At 44.2% G+C, this 16,572-nt stretch overlaps 1 protein-coding gene across 1 annotated transcript in view; it reads right to left on the bottom strand.

The window, feature by feature from the left end:
- Positions 1 to 16,572, bottom strand: part of LOC306820614 (complement C3-like) — a 36,909-nt gene that overhangs the window by 1,576 nt on the left and 18,761 nt on the right. Inside the window, exons 17-39 of the mRNA XM_079338498.1 lie at positions 16,339 to 16,407; positions 11,823 to 12,020; positions 11,606 to 11,726; positions 11,416 to 11,504; positions 11,165 to 11,304; positions 10,684 to 10,896; positions 10,243 to 10,306; positions 10,067 to 10,156; positions 9,763 to 9,969; positions 7,629 to 7,704; positions 7,370 to 7,529; positions 7,146 to 7,241; positions 3,508 to 3,658; positions 3,167 to 3,252; positions 2,149 to 2,226; positions 1,898 to 2,053; positions 1,737 to 1,799; positions 1,365 to 1,446; positions 1,229 to 1,277; positions 988 to 1,078; positions 761 to 850; positions 575 to 677; positions 113 to 202 (exon numbers count right to left, since the gene is read on the bottom strand). Of these exons, the coding sequence (XP_079194624.1) occupies positions 113 to 202; positions 575 to 677; positions 761 to 850; positions 988 to 1,078; positions 1,229 to 1,277; positions 1,365 to 1,446; positions 1,737 to 1,799; positions 1,898 to 2,053; positions 2,149 to 2,226; positions 3,167 to 3,252; positions 3,508 to 3,658; positions 7,146 to 7,241; positions 7,370 to 7,529; positions 7,629 to 7,704; positions 9,763 to 9,969; positions 10,067 to 10,156; positions 10,243 to 10,306; positions 10,684 to 10,896; positions 11,165 to 11,304; positions 11,416 to 11,504; positions 11,606 to 11,726; positions 11,823 to 12,020; positions 16,339 to 16,407 (2,562 nt within the window). The remainder of the gene's footprint in view (positions 1 to 112; positions 203 to 574; positions 678 to 760; positions 851 to 987; positions 1,079 to 1,228; positions 1,278 to 1,364; positions 1,447 to 1,736; positions 1,800 to 1,897; positions 2,054 to 2,148; positions 2,227 to 3,166; positions 3,253 to 3,507; positions 3,659 to 7,145; positions 7,242 to 7,369; positions 7,530 to 7,628; positions 7,705 to 9,762; positions 9,970 to 10,066; positions 10,157 to 10,242; positions 10,307 to 10,683; positions 10,897 to 11,164; positions 11,305 to 11,415; positions 11,505 to 11,605; positions 11,727 to 11,822; positions 12,021 to 16,338; positions 16,408 to 16,572) is intronic.

Here is a 16,572-nt window from a genome sequence, read left to right as displayed (position 1 = left end):
CTAAACATTTGTCTGCTATTTTGCAACATGTTTTAATCTTATTGACAAACTCGTCTCATTTACACATTTTTCTTGTTGAAATATTCCCAGTAAGATCGTGTGTTTTGTTTACCTTCAGCACATGTGCATTCATCATTTCTGCAGAGCTGCAGCAGCTGCCCAGCTTTCCTCTCTGGGTGGTAAAACTTCACACATGGAGTTGCTGCAGCCAGACAGACACATTTTTCAGAATATACATTTAATGGCATGCATTGCATTACAACATATACAGTACATATTTAATAATCTATATAATGCATAATTATTCACTCATTCATTTGTTTTTTGAAAACAAATAATAATGGTCAAAGTACGATTGTACTGGCCACTGGATCAAAGTGTAGATGTTTCTACAAAGCTTTTTCTTCTGCAATGGGACACTTTTACTGTCAGATGGGAGGAACGTTAGTGGGGGGAGGGGGTACCATCAACCAGTCCTTTCTTTTACTCTCTCTCCACACACAGGACAGGGATAGTTTTTTGTTTTATGTTCTGCATATATGCAGGGTTGCTATCTCATAACACTAAGACTCACGGTCGTAGTATTCATAGACAGACACAGCAGCTGGTTGCAGGACTCCAACTTTCAACTTCTGATGAACTCTAAATGAGATCTCCTCAAACCGAGTGTGAGAAACCTGTGAGGAGATGAAATCATCAACAACAAAGGGAGAAGGTAAAAAAAGACTAAATAGGACTAAATGTCACAACGATGTCTCACCTTGTCCAGGTAGATGATTAGAGAGCCTCTTTCTGACAGGACTGTGTTCATTTCATATTTGGCTATGGTGCGGGCACGTCCTGTGGACAACTAGACACACACACACACACACACACACACACACACACACACACACACACACACACACGGTGAGATAAATATTTTTGCCACTAAACAAGTTTGTTTCCTCTAACCATAAACTTGTGTTTATCTGTAACAGTTCTTACTAAGTCCAAGTCTTGTGTGTTAACAGTGAAGCCAGTTAGCAAGCCAATATCCAGGACTGATATGGTCGCATCTCGCTCTGTGTCTTTGTACCTGTACAGGAAATTTGACACAACTGGTCAAATATCCATTTAAGGAAGACATAGATCAGGAAAGAATAACCTTTTATACAGGAAATGGAGGACAGGATAATTCACAAAAAATGATAATGACAGAAAGAGAGAACCTCATGTTTGTACTTACAAGACCTCTATTCTCAGCCTGTATGTCTTCTCATCTTCATCTATTTTCTCTGCAAGCAGAAAACATTGACAATGATTTTTTTTTGGTATCATACATAAACTCAAATCAAATCAGATAAAAAAAAAACCAAAATTACCTGGGAGGAGCTGCACTGACAGGTTAAACTTCTGACAGTCACTCGCCTTCTCTGTCGGCAGAGCGTAGTACAGCGACACCATCTGGAACAGAGAGAAAAGAGCATCTTTGTGTGTGAGAAACTAACAGGCTGCCATTTAATGAAAAATACAGCTAACACAAGTTTGAAAGTGGCCTAACTGGGACTCAACAACCAACGGATACAAAACCAGCGACACAATATGACTTATACCATACCACCTCTGTGCAGTAGTGGTCTCTGAAGCGGTTACAGCCATAACAGTCCCCATCACAGCACATCTTGTTTACAGAATATTAGGTGACTCACAGCGAGCACTCCAGCTTCAAAGTCATTGTTTTTCATTTCACTCACCTTAACTGTCGCCTCTCCTGTGCCTGTGGCGGTCACGACCACGTTCTGATTGATATCATTGAACTGCAGGAATGCAAACATGTGCACAGACACATTTATTAGGATAAACAGAAGAAAGAAACAGAAAATGATGAAATGAAAGAGCCCCTCGGTTTCCTCACTTTAGATGTTCTCGTGGTGTAGCTGTTGCCCCTGTGAAAGTTGTATTTGTCAGGCTTTGCTTTGCCCGGCAACATGATGTACACATTCAGATCATACTCTGGTTCTTTAGCACTGACCCAGTAATCAGCTACAGCCTGGTACACCATAATGGTAGCCTGGTGAGGGAAACAAAGGAGGAAACATATTTGAAGAAGATATAAATGAATAAAAATACGCGAGGTATCAAGATTGAGAGAAGAGTCTGTGTTACCTGAGTTGATCCATAACCTCCGCCCACCTTCTGCTGTTTGTTGAACCATCTGACAATAGGTCTGGCATCTTCAAAGGCCTGTATGAACACAAGGAACGTGTAAGGGTGAAACGATCTGAGTTTGACTTTTCCCTTTGGAAAATAATCCTGAAGTATCCTGATTCTCCAACATTTACAGTATGACTTTCCAAACTTTACTATAACATCTCATTAAACTCTTATTAAATCAAGTTTGTTTCTGTTTTTTGTCACTTTTATGTTAGATTTTTAAACTACAAAAAACCCAGCAGGGAAACTGGTTTCCCACCTTGGTTTTGTATTTTAGAGTTTTTATTTCTTATCTTGTTTTACTTACATTACCTGGTGTTGCTTGTTTCCCTTGTGGGTTAATGTTTTCTAGTGTTGATGTCAGTTCATTGTCTCATGTCGTTTGTGGAGTTGTAAGTGGCTCCTGTCATTTGCTCCCGTTTTATGTTCCTGGTCCTGTTAAAGCGGGCATACTTGTGATTTTTTCCCTGTTTTTTCCCCTGACATTCAGTTATGTCGGTGAGACCACAACGTATGATTTGGACTGAGGACATGGAGGCCATACTTGTTCAGCGGTGCTTACATTATGCTGGATCCTGGGTAGGTGGTGTTCCTGCAGAGCGCCGTCTGCCACCAATTACAGCGGAGCACAGTCTGCTACCAGTTCCTGTTCTGGCTAAGGGCTGTCTGTCCCCCATGGTGTTTCTCTTTAACTTCTTTGACTCAATCTCGTTGGAGATTGTGTCTTTGTCAGCGGTTTCAGCGACTCCTGACCCCTTGTCAGAGGCCCTGCTGACTCGCAAGCCCTAGTCAAAGACACTACCTCTCACTGGTCAGCCTCCCAGCCGCCCAGCTGACTTGTTCCCCATGTTTGGTTGGCCTACTGGCCGCCCACCTGTACTGCTCTCCGTGTTGGGTCGGCCTTCAGGCCACCCAACAACTACTGGCTGGACCCAACAACTACGTGCTGGAACACTAAAAAAGTGCTCACCTTGACCTTTACCAGAGCGAGGAGAGCGTAAGCTGTGGCCTCCAGTGTGTAAATGTGTCCCTTTGCTGATGGCCAGTGGGACAACTCTAAGGAAAACACAGATACATGTTTGTGAGTTTGCCGTAACACCAGGATGCTTGATCTACTTAGAGTTGCTAAAAAAAGGGAAATGAAATGATAGAACAGACAAGGTAATAACATCAGCTATTTACAATTGTTTCTAATACCGTGTCCTAAACCTGGCCTTTTGGAGTGAAACAAAAAGTCTCTTTTTTTTCATTGTAAAAAACAAAACAAAACAAAACAGCTCTGTTTTATGAATTGATTTTTTGTGGCAGCACCTGGGGAAACAAAGTTGTACAGGATTTCTCTGTTTAGTCTGTTTGCATTGGCCAGGGCGTATGATGTCATGGCAACAGCATATGGGTTGGTAAGGCTGGGCAGGCGATTCTCCAGGTAGGTCACTGCTTTGTCTATGCTGTTTGGCAGACTCTGGATGGAACAAAAATCACACAAGATAGATGAAGGGGAATAAAGACAGAACACATAAAACACAGAGATTACAAATCAAATTTAAGTATCTTTTTTGTAGGAAAAATACACAAGGAAATTAATGAAGTGTGATGAATATTGTTAGAGAATAAAAGGCTCCACTTAGCTCATCAGCCTGGTCCGCACTTCACTTCTCTGCCAGATTATTCTGTCTTGTTCAGTATTTTCTTCAAATGATTTTTGCTGTGCATAAAAGGAGCTGCAGGCTTTGCAGTGAGTTTTGTGCCAGCTCCCTGTCTCCACTGCCTGCTTTTTGACTATTTAATAGTTTTTTTACATCTAAATAATAGTCAATACTACTGGTGTTTCATTCCCCTGAAAGCGCGTGCAGCTTAAGGATACTGTTTCCTTGTCTCAATTTTATTTTCCACCCTATGACATCAGTTTCAATGCTAGTTTTTAGTAAGGCAAGGCACATTTATTTATATAGCACTGTTCAAACACAAGGCCATACACAGCGCTTTACAGACATAAAAACAGATATATATTAAAACAAAGCTTTAGGAAAGAGTGCAACAGAAATGAAGAAAAACAAAAGGAGAATATCATTAAAAGACAGAAGAATGTAAAAGTACTCGATAGGGTAACACCTTTTAAAAAATAGGGCAGAAAGTATATTTCTAATTGAAAGCCTGAGTGAATTTTAAAGTTTTAAGGCCTGATTTAAAGGAGCTGAGTAAGGCAGCAGTCCTCAGGTGTTCAGGGAGTTTGTTCCACAGGTGAGGAGCGTAGTAACTAAAAGCTGCTTCACCTTGTTTGCTTCTGACTCTGGGAGCACTGAGTAAACCTCTTCCTGAGGACCTGAGTGGTCTGGATTTTTTATATTCTACAAGTAGATCTGACATGTATTTAGGGCCAAGACCATTCAATGCTTTATAGACCAGTAGTAAGTGGTAATCCTCATGGAACAATTCCACTATGCATCATTTCATCACCCACTTCACCACTAGTGTTGAGTCTTCCCTGGCTCAAGCTTCACAATCCACACATACAGTAGACTGTTCCAACTCATCCATTACCAATTGGAGCTTGTATTGTCATGCATACTGTTTAAATTCTGCTATTCCTACCACTGTCACGACCCCATCAGTTCCTCTAAAACTTGTTGATCTCACCTCTGTCCCCTCCATGTATCATGACCTACAGGACAATAGCCGTGCATTATATCTACCACCTCACAGACCATATGACTGTAGTGTTGACTTGATCCGTGGCACACCCATACCTTCCAGAAAACTCTATAGTCTCTCCAGGCCTGTAAAGGTGGTCAAGAAGGCTTATATCGCTGATTCTACAGCTGCTGGACTCATCCATCCCTCCGTCCAGTGGGGGTGTGTTTCTTTTCTTTTTTTGAAGAAAGACAAGACTCTAGGCACACGTATTGACAACAAGGGCTTGAATGACAGTATTGTGAAATAAACCATCCTCTTCCACTCACTGACTCTGCTTTTAGCCCCCTCCACCAAGTCACCATCTTCTCTATGCTGGACCTCCCTTCATGTTGAGACAAGACAATTCAAAACCGATCCTGCCAAGGTTCAGGCAGTGGCCGAATAGCCCACTCCTACAACAAGAAATCAACTTCAAAGGTTTCTAGGGTTTGCCAATTTTTAATATAGGTTTACCCGGGACTATGGTCAAGTTGCTAAACCACTAACCAAGCTAACATCCATGAAGGTTCCCTTTGTATGGTCAGTTTCAGCTGAGGTTGCGTTTGTGAAGTTGAAAGGCTTGTTTTCTTCTGCTCCTGTGTTGTCTCAACCTAATCCTGCAGCTCAGTTTGTGGCAGAGGTTGATGCCTCAGACTCTGGTGTTGGGGAAGTCCTCTCCATTTTAGCCCTTCAAGAATGGAGGCACTGGCTGGAAGAATCTGCCCACCCATTTGTGGTGTAGACAGATCATAAGAACTTGTCATACCTTCTTTCTGTCCGCAGGCAGTTGGTCCTTGTTCTTGGGCCAGTTCAACTATACACTCACCTGCCGGCCTGGCTCCAGTAATGTAAAGCCTGATGGCCTGTTCACTTTGCCCATCCAATTGAGGATGTGTCTGAGGAAACCGTCCTATCTTCCTGTGTGGTGGGAGCAGCAAGGTAGATGGAAAGGGTGGTCCAGGAGGCCAAAGAGGATCACCAGACTTATGATGGCTGCCCACCAGACCGGCTTTTTGTGCCTCTAACAGCCAGATCCCCAATGCTGCAGTGGGGACATGCCTCCACGGTCCCATGTCATCCGGGTTTTCTTCGGACCTTTCTGCAGCAATGCTTCTGTTGGCCCTCTATGTCCGCCGACACAAAAGAGGATGTCTCTGCCTGCTCCGTCTGTGTCCGTAAGAATTCTAACCATGCCCCTGCTGGTCTTCTTCGCCCCCTTCCCATTCCTCAGAAGCCTTGGTCTCACATTGCAGTGGAGTTTTTCACAGTTCAGCCTCCATCAGAAGATAACACCACAATGTTGACAATTGTTGACCGTTTTTTCAAGATGGTGCATTTCATTCCCCCATAAACTACTTACTATTCCTAGGGTTCCTAAGTGTGTTCTGTACAGACTGCGCAGGGAAACCCCTGGAGCCAACTTTCTCTAGGAATAGCCAGGCTTTCCACCCTTTTTCCCTGCAACGCTGGACCAAGTGGGAGTATTTAGTGACTTTCTTCTTGGATACCTCCTCTCAGCCATCTTCCCATTGGACTGTCAGTTCGATTTTGATGATCTTCTTTCCCTCCTCTGAACATAGGAGCACATCAGGTCTCAGGGATGTTTAGACGATCTCAGGGAAGTGGTCCACTCATTCCAAGGTCCACTCTCATCTGCCATTCATAGGCTGTCTGCAGGAAGCTCTTCTTGGTCTTCTTGGAGGAGGCTGACTTCTACCCCTCTTTTAGGAACTTTATTGATGTTATTGGTCTCATATGGGTATGGTCTTTCCTTTGCCTCTCCCACTCTCAGATCTTGGCAAGTACCCTGAGGACCATGTGGTGGAGCCATCTATATCTCCCCTGGCTTAGTGTGTTCTTGCACCCAGCCAGTATTTGTGCCAGTGTTCCTCTCCCTCCACATAACCTACAAAGGGGATCCTTCCTCATTCCCCACGAGTGTCATACACTGACTGAAGCAAGAAAGAGACGCGAAAGGGCTCCAGTCTCCAGAGTTGAGGCCAGGTCACCGTCCGCTTGGACAGATTCCACCTTGTCCAGCACCCTTGCAATCTGAGCTCCACAGACCTTGACATTTGTCCTTCCTCCTCCAGGTGTCGGACCTTGGTTTGTACCAAGTCTCTTCTTTGCCATAAGTCAGGTTTCCACCAGTGCTGGAAGTAGTTCCAAGTCCTCTGTCATAGTGTTTTGCCCATCTCTCCACAGAAGATAGTAAATGAAAAAATAAAGGAAGTCAAAGAAAAAAAGAAAACAATGTATGGCTTTGATGTACTTACGTTAACAGTGTCAAAGCACAGTGCACGGCTCTCCTGCATGGCGATGAGGCAGAAGGCCGTCATGGAGGCATCAGAATCTGCGCCTTGCACGTCACCCTACATGTGCACACATGAACAAAAACATTTTTGATTCAAGTTCAATATGGTTCAGTGACATAAATCCTGAATATGTATCTCAGTTTTTTCGCATCAAGATGAAAAAAAAAGTTTCTGAATTCACGCACAGTCATCTCTCCATTGATCACCCTACCAACTTCTCTGAACATGCCGTCTGGTTGCTGCGCATTGACAATCAGAAACTTGATAGCGTCACAGGTAGCGTAGTTATCCACCGCCACCAGATGTTTGGCCATGGCAAACACTTTGGCAACATATGCTGTCAACCTTTCGAAAGGGCAGAAGAGCAACAAATTAGTCAGAAGCCGTTCAGAAGAAGTCAGAAGTTAGAGGATGTTCAAGTTCATGAATGTTTGAATGCCTCACCAGGTGCTGCTTTGGTGCTTGGCCCACATGGCAAAAGACCCATCAGATTTACGATAGGTCAGTTCTTTCAGATAACCTAAACACACAAACACATACAAAAAAACTTATTGATCATTCACTTTGTAGCATTATATCATCTTTCATATTGCACTGATGATATAAGTTGTTGTAAAGCATCCTGGTGAAAACAGCTTTAAATCACAGACTGTATAACAATGGAGAGTAAAAGATCTTGCCTCAAGAGAAGCTAAAAGTTTGTAGGGCTCCAGTACTGGCTGCAGTATACAGATGAAGTAAAAAAATATTTCCACCTTTCCCTACCGCGTACCTCTATCGGTCCGTGCACTCTCCTTTCAGAGAAAGACTGCACGTTGTATGAAGAAATATAAGGGGGAAAATTAGAGATGTTGTGATTAAAGTCATACATTTTTATTAAAGTTGTGATTTTAGTCCGTAGTTATATCAGTAGCAGCAACCGCCTGAGGAAAATGAAGAAAGTGGAGCATCTTGTGAAGTTATACTTTTTTTTTATTTTATTTTTTTAATCCCCTCAGGGAAATTCAAAGGCACTTGTGGCCACCGCAGTGACGTGGTTGATGACATAGGTGGACTTGTAACGCCCCTATGCGTCACTTGTGAAAAGAAGTTGCAATTATTGATCTAACCACCAGGAGGAGCAGTGATTATGGAAGCTAAAGTGATTACTGCATCTAAAAACAGCTGCGCGTAACATTGTATGCGTTAGTCTATAGCGCGCCTCAGTCTCTCTTTGTGATAAAAAGTCCACTGTATCAACAACCTCATAGAAGTAATCCTAAATGTGTATTTTGCCTCAATGTGTAATCTTTACTACAGAATCGTTCTTTAAATTCCCTTCGACCCAGCGCTTTTTTTTTTGCATTTCACATTTTTCGTGAGGTAAAAATGAATTTTTGATTTGATTAGAAGGATGTTTTCACAGGTGTGATTTTTCTAAGATGTGAAACATACCAGCAGGAAGAAAGCCATACTGTAGATTCATGTTTATAATTAAACTCCAGAATGGAATGGCCAGCTGCCTAATATTCTGAAGGTGTCAGCACCTTTATTTAGGTGATCAGCTTGTACTTAGGCCATGGAACATAATATCATGTGAAAGATTTGAAATGGACGAGCAGGACGAAAGCAAGTTTACAATCAAAGTTTCCTGATGCCCGACTCCCAGTTACATACAGGAATTGGCCCTCGATTGACAACAGGAATCAAATCATTAGCATTACATTGTGTCTATTTTTCAATCGGAATGGGCCATCACACCGAGCTCGCCCTGCCTTTGTCAAACATTATCCGAACTATGAGTTTCTTTCTCTCAGTCTGCTGCTAAGCAAAAAAACAAGACACCCACTTAATCAAGCAGTACCATAACACTGCTTCATTCTTTCGTTAGATAAAAATGTAACTTGAATTTTGGATTTTATAATAATTATGACACATACAACTTCATAAGGAAATGTGTAAAATAACTAAACTACATGATAAAGTAAACTGACAGCTTTGTCATAATGTAACGAAAAGTGTGAGAGTTTCACCTAAGAGACCTGAGATTCACCTCAGATTAGACTCCCTGTGCTGACTGTGAGTGGATTTATTGATCCGCACGTCAGACCCAAAACAACAATTATTTTAACAACATATTTTATAGACATGTAGTCATATAGAATATATTCAACATGAGGCTGATGCGTTCTTGTGAGGGAAGCGCCATCTACTGGCGACACCCTACAATTGGATATATATATTGGATAATTGTATATATTGTGTATACAATATAATGCATGCAAAGAGGGGGCTCTCTCTAGGCCTGGGAAGTGAATGCGAAGTACCTGGTAGAACAGCTGATAGGCTACTGCCCTGGAGGGAAAAATCCTGGTAGCTGGAATTGTAGGCGAGTGTCTGCTTCAAACTCACATGAATCTGTGATGCTGAGGGGCTGTGCTAACCTGAAACATCCCTGCCATTTTTTTTCAGCTCATCTAATCTCATTGTGCTAGTTTGGAGCTTTAGAACATACTTCTTTACTAAAATCCTTCTGCCAAGTCTGGCAGTTGCATCATGAACATTTCTGGTGTCTGTGCTCATAAAAACATCTGCATACCAAACTTGATGTGATCAATGGCTTCGTTTCGTTTCTGGAAGCCCACAGTTTCCCACTGGTTTGTTTTATCCAGGTATGTGGTGGCAATGACGGGCAGAGTCATGTGGATCATGTTTTGCTCTCCGCCGCCAGAGGGCTGGTAGATCAGAGTCCCCATTGAGTTCCCACTAATGGCGTTCTCCACCAGCGCAGACACTTCTTCTCTTCCTGTTTGAACACACACAAATACCAACAATAACATCATATCACACCACTATACTGCACTGACTCACACTGACTGTCTGAATACGACACTGAACCTCACCTGTCACAGAGATCTGAGTGCTGGTCGGTGCGTTTGGAACCAAATCCTTCTTAGGAATCCCACTGTTCAATACTTCTTCCTGTCTGCCAGCTAAAGATGAACCAGATCAGTAATCATTTGAAGAAGGCACAGCAGTAAATAACTGCATTATGTAGCTTTTCAAATGGTCAACTCACCTACACCTTTAGTAGCTGGGTCTAGAGTTACAATCTGAGGAGATGTGACGAGTACACCTTCAGGCTGGAAAGACAATATTACACATAAAGGGATGAAATCTCAAGTGGTCTGTTTCTCTTTTCCATTTACATTGTTACAATAACAGACACAGATTAGAATGAATTTAACCTGGGAACAGAGCACTCTGTCTAATGGTGCAATCTGTCCGCAAACCAGTCAACCGGTTATTAATACACCGTGCAATGTCTAAACTGTTTAACACATCTCAATGTGTATATTCATCATTGTAAATAGTGTTTATATCACTGCACTCTGTACGCAGTTTATTATTGTATTTTCTGTGTGTCATAATGCCATACTGTGTTGAAGAACAAAGGTAACAACCAAATTCCCCCCCCCCAATTCTGAAACAGACACATGTGATGTGATGTATTTCTTACCACAACATGTAACATCTTCATGATTCCATCGTAGAGCGACGAGTCTTTCACAGCTGCTTTGACCTCGATGCTGTACTGTCCTTCCTTCATGGGAATAATGACGAAGGGTACTGACCGTATAGACTGAGGATAAACTGTGACCTCCTGACGATACCGTCCGTGTTTAGAGGCTGCACTGCACACATGGTCCTCCTCGATCAGATCCACACGGACCTTTAAAAAAATATCAGACACAGCTGAAACATGATGGAGGTATGAGAAAAGATCAAGAATTAAATTCTCAGCAATCGTTTGAAGGCAATAAATCTAAAGTTTTGCACAAACAAAAAATGTATATACTGGCCAGAAACAAACAAACTTGACAGGTTCTGGGTGAAAGTTGGGCTTTGTATGCAGCTTTTGTTTTGCGTGATTTCGAAAAAAACACAACAACCTCCTCAGCTCTGTCCTGAATAATTGGAGCTGAGTAAAACAGACTTACTGTGGCTTCATCTGGGCTGTAGTTGTGGAGGATTGCTTTGACCTCGAGCTGCTCTCCTCGGACAGCAGAATAGGGCAGTCTGAGATCAATGAAGAAATCTTTCCGCACAATTACTTCAAAAGACTCGCCAACGCAGATTCCTTAAATATGAGGAGAGGATAAAAGAACATGATGAAAGAGAAACAAAAACTGGGGGTCATTTTTGAGTCAAAGAGGCAAACAGAAATAAAAACGAGTCACTGGATCCTCACCGTGAGTTCTTGACAGACTGATGCCGGTGAACTGCCAGGTTGTGATTGAATCATGCATAGGAAATTTTTTCACAGACGATGTGGTGTCACTGAAAAGAGGAAATATGTTCATACAAGGTCGCTTCAAAAACTTAGTGATGTTACTGATGGCGTCAAATGTGTTTATTGTGTGCAGAGATTTCTGACTCACCAGTTAGGGTTTTGTCTCGGGCAAGAAGGAAGATTGATATCCAACCACAGCCAACTCTCAGGGAACTTGATGCGAGACACAATGAAATTGCTATCCACGTAGCTGTTGTCATCCTCCTCACCTAAAGCAGGATTGGAGAGTTCAATGAGTACTATGTTCAGAATGATAATGGTATAAAACACTTCAGGGTGCCTCCTCTCTTATTCCTGTCTCTTACTTCGAGCCAGTTGGAGGACGTCCTCCTTCGTCTCGGTCCGCTGGTTTTCCATCTCCCTGCAGCAGTGCAGGAAGGCGTCGATACACTTTTGACCGTCCGTAATGTACTCACTGCGCACCTCACAATTGTATGAAACAGGGAGGTCCTTCAAGCCATCCTTACAATATTGGCGCTGTAGGTCGTCTTTGTATTGGCTCACTGGATAAAAAAAGGGGAGTAGACTCGAGTCAGGGGTGGAAATACATGGTTAATAAGATAGATAGATAGATAGATAGATAGATAGATAGATAGATAGATAGATAGATAGATAGATAGATAGATAGATAGATAGATAGATAGATAGATAGATAGATAGATAGATAGATACTTTATTGATCCCGAAGGAAATTCAGGGCATCCAGTAGCAGTATACAGACAGGCAGGACACAAGACATTGGTTACAATACAAGACATCGGTTACAATACACACCCGCTGTCCCCCCTCCCCTCTCTATACAATAATCCCCCAAACAAGAAGAAAGAAACTGGTTACATGTGTATGTACAGAGGTCTTAGAGCTTATGCCCGAGGTGAGTACAGTCGTTAAACAGTCGTTAAACAGTCAATGCAGTGATTAGCATTGAGTGTCCTGAAACAAAGAGGTGAAACCAGGAGTGATTAGGGTGATTGCCATTTAAGTACCCAACTATTGAGGGGAAGATTAGCATTAAGTGTTGAAGACAATAGAGTGAAACTTGACCTAGTTAGGGTGATCATGTCAACCCTTACAGATGTAGCATAACACAACAGTAGGATGAAACCAGACATGATCAGGGTGATTATCATTAAAGTGACCAGTGCTCAGTAAGGTGACTATCAATATGCATTGAAGTGTCCAACTGGAGGCTGACTCTGGGGTCAGCGGTGCAGATGAGGAGTGAGAAAAAAGTGAGAAGAAAAAGAGTCCAGGGTTCACCGTCTGGTTCTTCCCTGCCGTGACAGTGAAGTGTTGTACAGTCTTATGGCCAGGGGGACGAAAGAGTTCTTGAGTCTGTCCATGGAGCACGACTGTGACAGCAGTCTGTCACTGAACATGCTCCTCTGCCTGGTGAAGGTGCTGTGCAGAGGGTGGTGTGTGTTGTCCATGATGGAGAGCATTTTGTCCAGAGACCTCCTCTCTACCACTGTCACCAGTGAGTCCAGCTCTGTGCCCACCACAGAGCCGGCCCTCCTCACCAGTCTGTCCAGGCGTGCTGCGTCCCTCTTCTTGCAGCTTCCTCCCCAGCACACCACTGCATAGAAGAGGACGCTGGACGCCACAGACTGGTAGAACATCTGCAGCAGCTTTTTGCAGATGTTGAAGGACCCCAGCCTTCTCAGGAAGTACAGACGACTCTGTCCCTTCCTGCAGGTAGTGTCCATGTTAGGCGACCAGTCCAGCTTGTCATCCAGCTGCAGCCCCAGATACCCGTAGGTCCTGACCACCTCCACGTCGACCCCCCCGATGGAAACAGGTTCTAGATGTAGTTTGCTCCTCCGCAAGTCCACCACCATCTCCTTGGTCTTGGAGGTGTTTAGCTGCAGATGGTTGTCACTGCACCACGTCACAAAGTCCTCGATCAGGCTCCTGTACTCCTCCTCCTGTCCATCCCTGACACAAGCAACTATCGCAGTGTCGTCCGAGTATTTCTGCATGTCGCAGAGCTCAGAGTTATACTGGAAGTCAGAGGTGTACAGGGTGAACAGGACAGGGGAGAGCACAGTCCCCTGTGGTGCACCAGTGCTGCTGACCACCGTGTCTGATGTGCAGTCCTTCAGTCTGACGTACTGTGGTCTCTCTGTGAGGTAGTCCGTGATCCACCTCACCAGGTACGAGTCCACCCTCATCTCGGTCAGCTTGTCTCTCAGTAGGAGGGGATGGATGGTGTCGAAAGCGCTTGAGAAATCAAAGAACATGATTCTCATCACGCTGCTCCCTTTGTCCAGATGAGAGTAAGCCCTGTGTAGAAGATAGAGGATGGCATCGTCCACGCCCACCTTTGCCTGGTATGCAAACTGCAGGGGATTCTGTGCGTGTTGGACCTGGGGTCTGAGGTGTTGGAGCAGCAGCTGTTCGAAGGTCTTCATAACGTGGGATGTCAGAGCGATTGGTCTGAAGTCGCCTGGCTCACTGGGGTTTTTCTTCTTGGGGACAGGGGTGAGGCACGAGGTCTTCCAGAGCACAGGAACCTTCCCGAGCTGCAGGCTCATGTTGAAGATGTGCTGAAGTGGCTCCCCCAGCTCAGCAGAGCAGGCTTTTAGCATCCTGGGACACACCTTGTCCAGGCCTGCTGCCTTCCTGGGGCGGAGTCTCTTCAGCTCCTTGCTCACCTGGTCTCTGGTGATGGTGGGGGGGAGGGGGGATGGATTGTCACTGGAGGTTGTGTCTGTCCTGGTGGAGGTGTTGGGGGGAGTGAGAGGGGGGGAGGGGGTGTGTAGAGGGGTGTTGGGGGGACAGGCACTGGCTGCAGCGACGGGGCAGTCAAACCTGTTAAAAAACAAGTTGAGCTGGTTTGCTCTCTCAGGGTCCCCGTCTTCTGCGTTGTTATTTTTCTTTTTGCAGCCTGTGATGGTCTTCATGCCCTCCCAGACCTCCCTCATGTTGTTCTGCTGCAGCTTCTGTTCTACTTTCCTTCTGTACTCCTCCTTTGCCTCTCTGAGTCTAACCTTGAGTTCCCCCTGCACACGCTTCAGCTCTGCCTGGTCTCCCTCCTTGAATGCCCTTTTCTTCCTGTTAAGGATCTCCTTGACATCGCTGGTGATCCAGGGCTTGTTGTTCGGGAAGCAGCGCACAGTTTTAGTGGGAACCACAACGTCCATACAGAAGTTCATGTAGTCAGTTGTGCAGTGTGTGACCCCCTCAATGTCATCACCATGGGTCTCTTGCAGGGCACTCCAGTCAGTGGTCTCAAAACAGTCTCTGAGAGTGTCCTCTGCCTCGGGAGACCACTTTCTGAAGGTGCGAGTAGTTATCGGTTGTCTCTGGATCATAGTTTTGTACTGTGGCTTTAGTAGGACCAGGTTGTGGTCGGACTTACCCAGAGGTGGTAGGGGGGTGGCAGTGTAGGCGTCCTTCACGTTTGCATACAGGAGGTCTATTGTCCTGTTCTTCCTGGTGGGACAGCTTACAAACTGGTGAAAGTCCGGTAGTGTGGAGTTCAGTGTGACATGGTTAAAGTCACCTGAGATGGCAATGAAAGCATCAGGGTGCAGCGTTTGTAATCTCGCGATGTTAGAGTGGATGACATCACACGCGGTATCGGCGTGCGCACAGGGTGGGACGTAAACACAGACCACGATCGCGTGAGAAAACTCTCTCGGCATGTAGTAAGGACGGAGACCCACCGCCAGCAGCTCGATGTCTTTGCTGCACGTTGTCTCCTTTACAGTAACATGTCCATGGTGGCACCATCTGTTGTTAATAAACAGCGCGAGTCCTCCTTTCCGTTTTCCGCTGAGTTTCGTGTCTCTGTCCGCTCTCACTGTAGTGAAGCCTGGTAGATCCACGTTAGCGTCCGGGGTGTTTTGAGTCAGCCAGGTTTCTGTGAGGCACATTAAACTGCACTCTCTAAATGTCCGGTTGTTCCTCACGAGAGCAGCCAGCTCGTCTGTCTTGTTGGTTAGACAGTTTACATTCCCCATGACTATCACCGGAACTGAGGGCTTGTACCTCCATCGCTTAGCCGCTAGCTTAGCCCTTAGCAGAGCCCCAGCTCGACAGCCTCTGTACCGCCGCCTCAGCTCATCGGGTATCGTATGAACGATGCCGGCTTGTCGCGCTGACCTGAGTGAGAGCAGCTTCTCCCTTGAATAAGAAAGTTTTCCGCTGCTATTTCCACGAAGGCACGAAAGAGTATCCATAGGATACATAAAGTTATACACTGAAAGTGTACTATAAAACTATAAAAGTACAAGTTGGCACGGAGCCAAGACAAACAAATAACATATCACAACGAGTACGACAGGGACAGAGCTACTGGATTATGCAGTCACTCACGTCGGCGCACAGGTGAGCCACTCACGTCGGCGCACAGGTGAGCTGTGCTAATATGGCAGCTATAATAGATTCAATCAAATCTTTAGATTAAAAAGTTCATTTGTTTTTTTCAAATTTTAGTCTTCCTTCTGGGGGGAGGAACATAGGCTGTCAATTAGGTACAATAAAGGAATAAAAAAGATTTAATATTTAACTAACAGAGTTGTGCAGGTGTACCTTCTTTGTTTAATACAAGAAAGAAAAATTAAATAAATAATAATAATAATTTCATTTAACTTTCTTAACATCTACAGATGGATTATTTAATAAACAGAGGTCTATTTACATTTGAAGATAAAATGCTACGAGAAGTGATGGTCTGTCCACAACATAGATATATATATATAAACGCAGTCATTGACAAACATTTATTGGTGTATATTCAGTGAACAAAATGTTTTTAAAAAAATCACTGATTTTAAGGGGCTTCGGTATGTGGTACTTGAAGGTGTGAATTCTTACCTAAACTGGTTGTGACTTCCGTGATGGTAGTGGCTCTTCTTCTCCTGCTGGGGGCGGGACATTTTAACTCTGGAAACACAGCACAGACAATGTGTTTAAAAGGTACACTATGCACCCTTTCAAACATGAATATAGCAGATATCAAAATCTTAACTGTAACTGAGTCATCATTTTCAGAAAAAAAGTGAAGTCAGACTCTCTCTCTGGGTTTGGTGCTCTTAGCTCTGTGTTCAC

The sequence above is a fragment of the Symphodus melops genome (genome assembly GCF_947650265.1).
Source record: "Symphodus melops genome assembly, chromosome: 2".
NCBI lineage: Eukaryota > Metazoa > Chordata > Actinopteri > Labriformes > Labridae > Symphodus > Symphodus melops.
Note: the sequence above shows the minus strand (reverse complement) of the source record. Positions and strands in the feature narration are given on the sequence as shown.